Source organism: Gouania willdenowi, chromosome 3 (genome assembly GCF_900634775.1).
Source record: "Gouania willdenowi chromosome 3, fGouWil2.1, whole genome shotgun sequence".
NCBI lineage: Eukaryota > Metazoa > Chordata > Actinopteri > Blenniiformes > Gobiesocidae > Gouania > Gouania willdenowi.
In genome coordinates, this window is record NC_041046.1 from 41,751,181 (window position 1) to 41,763,869 (window position 12,689).

The following is a 12,689-nucleotide window of genomic DNA, read 5'->3' on the forward strand; positions in this document are numbered from 1 at the left end:
CACCACTTTTACCACCTAATATCACATATGTTGACCCACGACTTTTAACATCTTTTCACCATATTTCATGCTTATTTATTTTTTTTACCAATTTAAAGGTGCAGTTCGCGAATTTCAGATCCCCCTCCCTCCACGCTGCTCTCTTGTCCTGCCTCCAAACTTTCCAAAGTCCCTCCCTCAGAGGAGCTATAAGCTAACGTTAGCCCGACAGCGACAACACAGTAATATCACATGCACTGCTAAAAGCATATTACTGCAGCGCATCTCTCTCAATGTGCACACACCTCAGCAGCAACAACACAGTGTCACTTACAGCAGCTTATACTGAGGCTGCTGCGCGCACATGAACACATACACCACAGAGTTCTAGTGTAACCATTACAAATCAAACATAATGTAAATCAAGCAGCAGTAATTACCTTTCAAGCAGAAAAGTCACCAATTCTATCTTCTACTCCTCCAGACCATACACTGTAAAAAAGATGGCGCTCTAGCTCCGGGGAAGGGGCGGGGCCTGTGAGCAACAGCTGTCAGACAGCCCATCACACAACCCAGGCTCTGATTGGTTCTTTTTGCTCGGTGCATTCTGGCAATCTGCCAAAAGCTCCAGGAGCAGCAGGGGGCGGGGCTCAATGAGCCTGTTTTTTTCCCACAAACTACTAGTTTGATGTAAAGCTGTCCTTATATAGTGACAGCTTTAGCAAATATGACAAAATATTACTTTTATAAGAGTTGCAGACTGCACCTTTAACCACATTCAGGATTTGTCAAGCCCATTTTTTTTATCATTTTAAACTAATTGTTCCTACTTTTTTCTGCCACTTTTAAGCCAATATTGACACTTTGAACACTTTTTACCACTTTTTCTGTTTTTTTGCCCACCGTAATTTGCAACTTTTAACCATTTTCTGTGGTTTTCAAAATCCCATTTCACCATTTTTTGGTCACTTTTAACCTATTTTATTCCTGATTAAAACAAGGATTTCCATCTTTTAGATGACTATATACTATGGAGCAAATAATACTCAGAGTTGGAAGGAAGTGGAACCCACCCGTGGTGCACCACACAGACACAGCGAGCAGTGAAAGAAACGTGGGGCCTTGTTGGATGTGACGCTTCCTGCTGTGATGACAGAGTGCTCCCTGCTCTGCTCCGTACATTAATTATCAAGCTGTATCTGGGAGGCACTTTGTCAAAGAGATGGATGAGGGGCTGTCAGGGGGGGGACAAATGGGCCACAGCCGGGGTGAGGTGGGGGGGTCCCCTCATTCTTAAGGGATGTAACGCTGGTAACTGTGTGTGAGAGTGTGTTGAAAGATGGAAGAGATCATCACGGGAATCACACAAGCCCATGGTGTTCAATGAGGTTTCTCAGCATTAGCATTAGCATTAGCAGCCCATTCAAGATCAAGATACATTATCACAAACACCGCATTAGACACCACTTTAATCCATGCTAAAGCTAGCGCAACCCACTTAGAATCAGACAATACAATGTACTTGACAAATAGTTTACCTCAGACATTAACTGGCAGCCTGGGGGCCACATGATGCGGCCCTCGGACTAATTATAATGTGTGGCCACTAAAGTAAACACACAAATCTACTCTCAAAAACACACAAAATGACCACAAAAACATGCAAAATGATATAAGAATACTAAAAAAAACCCCACAAGAACAGGACCAATTTTGTGTGGCCACCAAAGTAAATGCACAAATTGACACCAAAAAATACACAAAATTACAGAAAAATACACAAAATGGCAAAAAACAACAAAATACAGGTCGACAAAAGCACACAGAATGACTCCAAAAACGACTTAAAAAAACAACCGCAAAAACACACAAAACCACATAAAACACACTCAAAATGACAGAAAAATAGTCAAAAACACACAAAATGATCATAAAAACAAGCCCTGTTGTTAACACTTTAAGTTTTATACATAAGGCTGACATTACACTGTCATCATCATGAATAAGGTGTCATGAAGGCTGTCATTAAGTGTCGCTCGCTAAACTGTGACACCTTTTGAGCTATGTTGGCATTTTTTGGGTTAGGTGGAGGGATCTAGTGGAGTTATGAGGTAGGATTAGAGTTAAGGTTAGGGGTTAGGGTAACAAAAGACACCTTATTTATGGTAATGGAAGATAATGAAAACGTAATGTCAGCATAATGTATAAAACTTCAAGTAAAGTGTTACCCCACTTTGTAACAACAGTAATTTATCCATAACTTCATCCATTCGTTCATAATCAAGGTTGTGATACTTGAGTAAACAACCACCAGTGTCATAGACTAGTTAGACTCACCAAGCAAATGAATAACTTAGCAACTAACCATCTACAAACCATCAAACCATCCAACCAACCAACCAACCATTTGTAAACCAAGACACAAACTAACCAACAGAAACCAGGAAACTAAACAAACAAGTTAGCACTTTGTCACCTAACTGTAGTTTAATCTCCTCTACCAGTGAAGGTCAACACTAACTAAGCCAGGGTTCTCAACCTTGGGGTCAGGACCCCAATTGGGGTCGCAAGACACAGTGAAGGGGTCACCAGATGCCTTCAACAAACTAAGAATAACTATATATATATATATTAATACATTTTTGTTACATTACTCCCATTTCTGATACTTTTCCATCACATTTTAATGCCTTTTCTGCACATTTTTTCCACTTTCAAGACATTTCCAGCACTTAAAAACCCTTTCCACCACTTTTCCACCTAATGTCACATATGTCGACCCATTATTGTAAATTTTAACCTCTTTTCACCATATGCTTAGTTTTGCCAATTTAACCACATTCACCATTTGAGTTTAAATTCATTTCTGTCCATCTTTGCCCACTCTAATTTCCAACTTTTAACCAATTTCTGTAGTTTTTAAAATCCCATTTCATCACATTTTCCATCATCTTTGTTCAGTTTTTACCCATTTCATGTCTGTGTTGTTCAACCACCTTCAGGTACAGTGGGGGTCCCAGGTCTATGGCACCTGTATTATGGGGGTCGTGGGCTGAAAAAGTTGAGAACCTCTGAACTAAGCTAAACAAAGCTACGATGCTGAAGATCTTCAGTGATGACCTAACAGTCATTAACAACATGTGTGAGGGTGTGTGTGAGTGTGTGTTGATGGGTAAATATGTGTGTGTGCTTGGAGGCAGAGGTCGAAGGGGGTTTGGTCTTCAGTGTGGGATCATTACACACTGGGAGGAGACGAGGGGGGGTCAGGGATGGAGGGAGAGTGAGTCTGAGAGAGGAGACAGACGACAGGAGGCGTCGGCCGACTCACACTCAAACATCTAAAGGCGCAAAATGACAACTTTTTCAGGAACCTGGAAAATGAAAAGCAGCGAGAATTTTGACGAGCTGCTCAAAGCTTTGGGTGAGACTTTTTTAAAAATCATTTTCCATAAAATGGGATTTTAACACATGAGCAGTAGATTCATCATTACACATAAATCCAGCTTTTTATTTGGAATGCATGCAAACAAAAACAAGAAAAAAACTGAAATCCAGCAGAGACAAAAAAATCTGCAAACAATTTGTTTTCTTCCTTTTTTTCTTTCTTGTTTTTTCCTCCTTTCTTTTTTATTTCCCATCTCAGCATTTGATTGGTTACTTTAATTAAAAACAGGGTCTGGGTTCCCGGCATTTGTCTTAAAGATTAATGTGAAACTGGTTTTTATTATCAGCATTAGAGAATAGTTTAGGGATGAAGAGAAAAGCAATGGTAGGAAACTCTGCCTTCAGTCACGGGATAACATTGTTGGTTTGGTTCTCTAGGAGTTTTTAAATAATTATCATTTTCACCAAGGTAGTCATATTTTCATCGGCGTTTATTGATTTGTTTGTCTTTTAGACAGATTATGTCAAGTACTAAATCACATCTGGATTGCAAATTTCATTGTGATTTCTCTAAAAAATGGTGCATGGTGTCCATACATTTGGACCTATAGGTCCAAGTCTTTAAAGCAGGGGTTTCCAACCTTTTTTGGATCGTGACCTTATTTTGATAAAGAATTTCTGGGAATCCTAAAGACATTTTTTCTTCTTTTAGAAGTAGTTTTTGATCATGTTTGTTATACTGTATTACCAACACAGAGTTGCCAATATTAGTTAAAAGTTGTGCCAGTTCAGACATTTTAATACTGCATTTTATTATCATTATTATTATTAATAAGTAGATTTATATTTGACAAAGTGAAAGTATAGAATCCAGTTGGTTAAGATTGTGTTTTACTGTAAAAGATTAATCATTTAAAAATGTTACAAAATACATTTTTGATCAGTAATTTTTTTCATCATTTATGTATTAATAGACATTTCAAGTGACCCCCTTTAACCTGCAGACGACCCCACATGGGGTCCCGACCCCTTGGTTGAAAAACACTGCTTTAAAGTGATGATATTAGCGTGATGACTGATCCAGATAACTGACAATATCTGTAAAAGATGAGATTTGGCGTTTGGTGGAGATTTGCACGCTCTTAATTTTTAATTTATTTCATATTTCATCCTATTTCATTTTTGTTTTAGATTACCTCATAGATGTTGCACAGATAAATATAATTCCCTCTGTTGAAATGCATCAATAAAATTGAAGAAAACTTCTGACTGATAAATGTCACTGCATGCGATCACTAATGGCATCGTAGAATGTAAGCACGCATCCAAAATCATCCCAACATTCCACGCTCTCATCACCTCCACTGCTCCCTCCATAACTGGAACATCTGCTGATAACCATCTCACTCATAGCTGCTGGGGGTGGGGGGTCTGCAGTCGTGACACTATTAATGAACTTAAAAAGCAGCACATGTTTCTCCAATGAAGACACGTGTTTGATTCCTAGGGGTGAACGCCATGTTGAGGAAGGTGGCGGGGGCAGCTGCGTCCAAACCGCACGTTGAGATCAGACAGAACGGAGAACATTTCTACATAAAGACGTCCACCACGGTCCGAACCACTGAGATCAACTTCTGCATCGGAGAAGAGTTCAACGAGGAGACGGTGGACGGGAGGAAGTGTAAGGTAACGCTAGAACACCCGCCATAACAATATGTTCAATATTAGCTTCTGTTGCTATAAGATAGACGTCCAACTTAAGTAAGAGCCGAACGGGTCTAATCTGATCTGATTTGTTTAGGTCGGTTCTTAAATTGGAACTTTTTGAAGTTGGCTTCAGCATCGATTTTTGACCTTTTTTCCAAACACCCAGACATGGGTGTCGGACTGAAGGGGAGGGGGTAAAGAGTATTGACTCCACAGGGCCCAAGGCAGGGGCGTGGCTCAGAAGTCTGTTTTATATATACGTGTACGAAAATGCATTTACATTTCATTTTATGTTACAGTATCTATATTGGAGTATAAATGGCCCTGCAGTAAAGCTGGTTGTTACAAACAATTCTTCATGCTGCATCAGGGCCCTAGCTAGCTACCACCCCTTTTAAAACAGTGCAAATGGTACTAAGATCCTCATGTGCTTCTGCTGCAGCAGCTAGTCTTGAACTGTGGATGTGAGCGGGGGATAGACAGCAGCAGGAAACCATGTCTTTCCTTCAGAAGAGGAAAACCAAGTTGCAAAGAAAGAGAGAAAGAAAGAGAGAGAGAGAGAGAGAGAGAGAGAGAGAGAGAGAGAGAAAGAAAGAAAGAAAGAGAGAGAAAGAAAGAAAGAGAGAAAGAGAGAGAGAGAGAGAGAGAAAGAAAGAGAAAGAAAGAGAGAGAGAGAGAGAAAGAGAGAGAGAGAGAGAAAGAAAGAGGGAAAGAAAGAGAGAGAGAAAGAAAGAAAAAGAGAGAGAGAAAGAAAGAAAGAGAGAGAGAGAGAGAGAGAAAGAAAGAAAGAAAGGCGTTCATATAGGCTCCGCCCCTTCCCTCACAGTGTGCCACTACGAGCCAGCTGGTGGTGCTCGGGCCTAGTAATAATAATAAATAAAATGAAAAATGAATCCAACTAATGTGATGGAGCAATTACAAAATACTGATAAGAACTGAAAAGAACATTAATTACAAAAAGTGGGCGTGTCGATACCTTGCAATGCGACTTCTGTCTGAACTGCCAGCTTGGACATACAAAATAATATTTCTTAAAAAAAATCCTAAATATTTCCTAATGCCTTTAATCTGATCATGTCTCCTGCAGTGGAAAACACATGTATCCCACCTTTGTGATGCTCATACCATTGATGATAGCTCTTGTTATAAAATCAATACATATCGTTGCACAAGCAGAATTAACATGATATTTACGTCATTTAATATATCTTTCTCTGCTCATTTGATGTACCCCATACTCCAGGATGAGAAAAGTGACGTTTTATTCCGTCTAGTCTGAACCACAGTGTCGTCCTTGCCAAACATACCCAAACCATTATGAGTTTCCATTTGGTTTGGTTGCTTCTAAAGCATGCTAGACCATGTGAGTGTCGGATAAAACAAAGATCAGTAGTGCTGGTGTTACTGCCAATGGTCATAATATTGTCAGATTGATAGTTGGAGCTGGAAAAAAAGCCGATTGGTAAAGTATGGAGAGACGGTGATGATTTAAAGGTGGTTAACCTGTTAAAAAGCCTGTAACACTCAGAGATAAACTGTGCTCACATCCATCAAACTGAAGATCTGCTCTTTTTTTTTTTTTTAGAGTTTGGCCACCTGGGAAACAGACACCAAGATTTACTGCAAACAGACTCTTCTGAACGGGAACGGACCCAAAACCTTCTGGAGCCGAGAACTCAGAGGGGATGAGCTCATATTGGTGAGAATATCTTTATTACCCAATAAAGCTGACGCGCGGCGGAGTTTGCATGTTCTCACATGCATGTGGCGGTTTTCTGTGCCTTCTATAGAATTCAGTTCTATAGAAATCAAGTTCTCTGTATAAATAACAGAGTGAGCAGGGATTTGTGTGTACAAGTCCCCAGTTTGTATTCATTTATTTTTCATTGAATTAATTTTCTCTCGTGTAATGTGTTTTTGTCATTTTTGTGCATTTTGCTTCAGTTTTGTGTGTGTTTGTTTTTATTTTCTGCTAGTGTCTATTTCTTTTTGGAACTCATTTATTTCATTTTGAAAGAGATTTAAACTGAACCGCGACACACCTGAAATATACTTGAAAATATCTGGACCACGTTGGTCAGGACGAATGGGAAGAGTTCATGAAATCCATGGCTGCTTAAACTCAAATCTATTATTTTATCAATTTAATAACAGTTTGATATTAAACTCTGAGCAGGAAAGGAAGCAGATGGTCAAAGTGATACGGACACTAGTGAAAATATCAAATGAATTGTGTGTACAGACGGGAATCCATCTGTGAGTGATCACATTAGATCACAAAGAAAAGTGATCCATTAGGTGTTTGTATGAGAATAACAAGAGAAATTTATTTTCCATTTCACTGAATATCTGGATTTTATCCATCAAAGGAGAACATTAACACTCCACATTACGTGATGGTGCATCCATCAAACACTTTCTGGCCTCCAGAATGTTTCAAGACTCAGTCAAACAAAGCGTTTGTTCACCCCAGTTAACATCTGTGCTGGAGCGGTGGCCAGATGGGCCAGGAAGTATGAATACGGTTAAATATTGACGGAGAAAACGAGTCATTCCTGCAGAGCCGAGTCATCGGCGGGGGGAGAAGAACCACCCAGAGAGGCTGAAGGAGGCTTTGAACAGACAAAATGTGGTTTGAGTCAGGACGAGGGTGTGCGTTTTTCTTCCCACTGATAAAAACGTAACGTGAGAGGTATGAGGGGAACACGTCACCGGACAAATATGTGACGACTTTTCAAAGAAAGTTTGAATCTGATGGCGGTGAGCGGCGCGGGGTCAGACGGGCTCACCAATATCCTTCTACATATTAGAGATTAAAGGTCACACTGACATAGACCACTGAAGGTCACCTCAGGGGTCAGAGGTCAGAGATGTACAGACTGGAATAGGTTTTAATGCACAGGACTGAGTTTGTGTAGGATCATTAGGGGATCAGGCCTCGCATCGAGCCACTTGCTGCACGCCATGTTCTCCCGTGTCTAAATTAATATAATTATTATTAATCATCTTCCACCAAAACTTTGGTGCGTAACTTGATATCATTTCCACACATTAAAACTATCCTTTTCTATTTATTATGGATTTCTGATGGCGTTGTTCAATGGTTACTATCTGATAGGACTGGAGCAGGTGGCACTGTGTGTGTGTGTGCGCGTGCGTGTGTGTGTGTGTGTGTGTCCTGTGGTCTGTAATGGGCCTCATTGATCCCACTATGTGGGGTGGACCCTGGTACCAGATGGACTCGTCCTGGCTTCATTTATCACAGCTCAGCGCCATCGCCCCACATAATGATGATGATGATGTGTGGAGGTGATTGTGACACCCCAGGGACTGTATGCTGGGCCACGCCCACTTTTAACCTGAGGCACCGCGTGCATGTGTGTGTGTGTGTAGCATCAGTTTACATCGGGTGTGTTTTTCAGCCAATAATAAACAACCAGGAGTGAATTATAACAGCAAAGCATCAAATGTAGTGAAATTATAAAAATACAGATGTTATTGTACAAGCAGATGTTAGACACTCATAAAGGACTAATTACCTCCACCAAGGAGGTTATAATAAGTGGTTGTTATCGGATTTTGACAACATTTTAACTAAAGAGAGACCTTATACGATGGAAGACTTCATTACATTTTGCAGGGGATCCAGATCAATAAATTGATTCCGGATCAGTTTTTTAATTTTTTTTTTAAATCTTTTTCTGCCATTTTTGGCAAGATTTCCTGAAGTTTCGGTCATGATTGGACATTTAATCATGATTTTTTTAAGATAAAATGAAGGTGTCCATACATATGGACTATACGTACGGTTAGTCATTGGGATATATATTTCTTCCAAGCCTTTAAATTGTTATTGATCATGATACCATGATCAGGATCAATGATCCAGATAACTGGCAATATCTGGAAAAAAGGAGGTTTGGCTCATGTTTTATTAGTAAAATGCACGTAAAAAGTTTGGTTTTCAAACTAAGATTTCCATCTGGGCTATTATTGCATTAATTTAGGTTATTTTTCAGATGTATTTTATTAAGTTCATGAATATCCTTTTGTTAAGATTAAAATTTGATGTAAACCACCGGTTAATATGAAAAAGGTATTGTTCTCTGAGTAATATCACTTTATCAAGCCTTTTCTAATATCCCACACTATAAAATAAGTAATAAAAGTATGTACAGTATGTATAGTGCTGACATGGGATTGGATCAATATCGGTTTTGTATCAGAAGGGAAAAAGTTTGATCGTGACACCTCTAATTGTAAAGTGAGATAAAGAGCAGTTTGAATGTATTACAGTATAAAATAATGTATTAAAAAAGACAACATAAACATGGTGTTTAGTGTATTTTGGTGCTGAGAGTAGGTTTTTTTATTTTAATAATGCTGTAATATTATCTCAGTGTAAATGTGGCAGACCAATTGTTTAATATTTGTAATTTTAGTAAGGGGCAGGCAAGATATTAAGTTCTCTTCTCCCTGCTCATTTCTGGACATGGAACGTAACGAAGTTCAACTTTCATTATGAAAATAAATTGTGATCCTGACCATGACAGAATGAAAATAAAATGAGGCAAGACCAGTATTCACAAGGTGAATACGTATTTGGCAAAAATTACAACCTGTATCTGGATTTGTTGACAAGTTTGTTCTTTTTATTAATTAAATTCAAAGTAATAACGCAGGAAAAAACAGAAAACTGACCTTGACCTTGAGTGAAGGTCAATGGTACCAGTCTGAGCACTGTATCTCAATTTGTGGCCAAGTTTTGTTCACTTTTCTGAGGAGTTATTGACCTTCAATATGACCTTGGACAGAAGGTCAAGGTCATACATTGAAAGGAAATGTCGGTAAATGGTACCAGTGGCCAAGTTATTGGGGAAAAACCTTTTTTTTTGTGATGTAATGAACTTTGACCCCTGCCAATCTTGTTACTGGTAGGTCGTACAGCTTCAGTCCAATCTAATTAAATATTCCACTTGAGATGAGCTTTTCATAAATGTAAGCATCAAACTTGTACGATAAATATTAGCAGAGATATGGAACATTTTGTTTTCGGACACTTGATACGACCTTGATCGACTGCACATTCTTGTCATTGACCATATGAGATGACATACGTGTCATTAGTGCTGCATTAATAGTCTAGGAGGAGTTCCACGACAAAGGAGTTGCAGAAGAAAAATAATAAGAACTCTTATGAGAACATTGTATTTGGCCATTTTCAAATGCCAAATACAATAAATGAAATTAAATATGTTACTATAACCATAATTATGAATTGCAAGTTTGCTTTTGTCTCTTTTTCTTTCACCTTAGGCACGAAATAACAATATAATTGAAATAATTTCAGGATTCCTAAATGCCACAACACTGTTAATACAAATGTAATTGTAATTGAAAATCGTAATTGACTGATGTAAGCACACTACACACACAAAATATCCTTTCATAAAAGCTTTTGTTGTACTCACTTTTCTTCTTCTTCTCATTTCAGATCTTTGGCGCCGATGACGTGCTGTGCACACGAGTCTACCTCCGAGGATAGCACAAGATCCTGTTTGCTCTCTGGAACGCCACTTCCACTCGTGCTTTAGCGTTACAAACATTTCATTAGATCTTCAATCATCGTCTCTCTGGAAAAACCCATTTCATCTGATTTCTCTTCATATTTATCCAGGCAGACGTACGATAAACTTACTAAAATCTGTTGCACGCCGTACATTTTAGGACATCCTCACGTCTCAGGTATTAGGAAAACCTCTGTCATTTATTATTAGACCAAAAACAAAGTCATGACTCAGCAAAACCTCCGTCAGATGGAAAGATCTCACTCAAACCAAACCCAGACAAATGAAACAGCCTCAGGCTTCACAATAAAAGTCAGATTCAACGTCCTCATGCCGTAAAACACAACATTAAGTATATTAACGTATTGTTTGTTTAATAAATGCATAGGTATGAAACGACATAGTTTAACTCGTCTCTGAAGCGGGACACATATTGATGACGTCATGTGTATTTATGGTTTCTTTAAAATACAACATCGTGTTTTACAGCCTGAGTCCATAGTGTCTGATGACTTTTATTTCGAAGCCTGAGACCTTTTCATTTGACGGCGTTTGGTTTGGCTGAGGTTTTGCTGAGTCATGAGTCAGTTTGGTTTGACAAAAGACAGAAGTTTTTCTGATACCTCACTATGAGACCTGATGAGGTCCGAAAATGTAGACCGTACAATTGGCTGACACCAATCTCTCCATCTTTTATAACAAAACAAATCCACCATAAAATAAAAGTGACGGAGCGAGTGTGTGACTAATCCAAGGTTTTAATGTCAAACACCAAACTAACACTAATCATGTACAACATCATAAAAGCCAAGAGGAGACACGTTAAAGGGGAAGTTACAAACTCATGTCCTTATGTACAATGTTTATATTCAACACAGCAGGAGCCACTGAATTCATCTCACCTGAAAAACTCATCAAATGAAAAAGGTCAGGCCCACGTTTAGCAACTTCACACATAAAAACAGCCGTTAGGAGGTGATTGGTTTACATCCCTCTGCTAAAAAAAAAAAAAAAGGTAAGACAAACACAAAGAAATATTTAAACTATTCGTTAAGGTTTCATTTATTCAGAAACTTTTTTCAGGAAATTTACTTTGATCTATAGACATGTTTCGACTGCCAACTGTCAGTCTTCCTCAGAGGCGTCCACTGATTGCTTTGATGTGTCACTATGAGTTCTTTCTGGGCATGGCCAACCTCAGGGTTTGTATATTTTTCACAATTTTGTGTCTTGTATCTTTAAATATTATGTGCAGTTGTGTGTTTGTGTATTTTTGTAGTACATTTGTGTATTATCCTGTTGTTTTGTACATATTTGGCATAATTATGTTGTTGACTTTTGTTCTGTGCATTTTCAGAGTCATTTTGTTAATTTTTGTGGTGTTTTTGTGTATCGTGGTTATTTTTTATTGTATTTTATCAATTATCTCTTGTTTTATCATTTTTGTGTTTTTTGCATCTTTGTTATTTTATGCATGTTTTTTTACTATTCATTTTGAGTATTTTTGTCATGATTTGATGCACTAGTCATTACTGTGCATTTTTCTGTAGTTTTAAGCGTCTTTGTTGTTATTTTATGTATTTTGTGCAAGTGTCTCTACCATCACGTCCAGAGAGAACTCATAGGGACACATCAAAGCAATCAGTAGATGCCTGTGAGGAAGACTGACCATGTCAAGAGACCAAATACATTTCCTGAACAAATGAAACCTTAACATATTTTTAAAAAGACGACAAAAATGAATTTGATGGAATTAAATATTTAAACTGAGGCTAAAAACTCTTGCTTCGTTTCAGAAATTACTGCTTGGCTACATTTAAACCAAGAGGGACGAGTGGGGAAAACTTCAAAATAAAATACGAGCGACATTTTAACTACATACAGACTTTTTAAGGAGGACACTTTCAAACAAAAATGTCTGTTTAACATAATTTGGTTAACTTTAAACTTTCGCATCTGCTGAATAAAATTCCCTGCAACGTCTGATTAAAGATGGATGATTGTGTGTGTGTGTGTGTGTGTGTGTGAATATATAATACACATCTAATCAAT

The 12,689-nt window shown here is 38.3% G+C and overlaps 1 protein-coding gene across 1 annotated transcript; it reads left to right on the top strand.

The window, feature by feature from the left end:
* The first annotated feature begins 3,259 nt into the window (after window positions 1-3,259).
* LOC114461002 (cellular retinoic acid-binding protein 1) lies at window positions 3,260-11,658 on the top strand. The gene is made up of 4 exons (XM_028442902.1): window positions 3,260-3,400; window positions 4,871-5,049; window positions 6,656-6,769; window positions 10,565-11,658. The coding sequence occupies exons 1-4, from the start codon at window positions 3,331-3,333 to the stop codon at window positions 10,613-10,615; spliced, it is 414 nt and encodes a 137-aa protein (XP_028298703.1). The 5' UTR covers window positions 3,260-3,330; the 3' UTR covers window positions 10,616-11,658.
* The last annotated feature ends 1,031 nt before the right edge of the window (window positions 11,659-12,689 follow it).

Bases quoted from the DNA above. Each gene is read 5' to 3' on its own strand.
- LOC114461002 (XM_028442902.1), top strand. From the start codon at position 3,331: ATGACAACTTTTTCAGGAACCTGGAAAATGAAAAGCAGCGAGAATTTT. The intron at 5,050-6,655 runs GTAACGCTAGAA...TTTTTTTTTTAG, and splicing joins TGGACGGGAGGAAGTGTAAG to AGTTTGGCCACCTGGGAAAC. The intron at 6,770-10,564 runs GTGAGAATATCT...TTCTCATTTCAG, and splicing joins GAGGGGATGAGCTCATATTG to ATCTTTGGCGCCGATGACGT.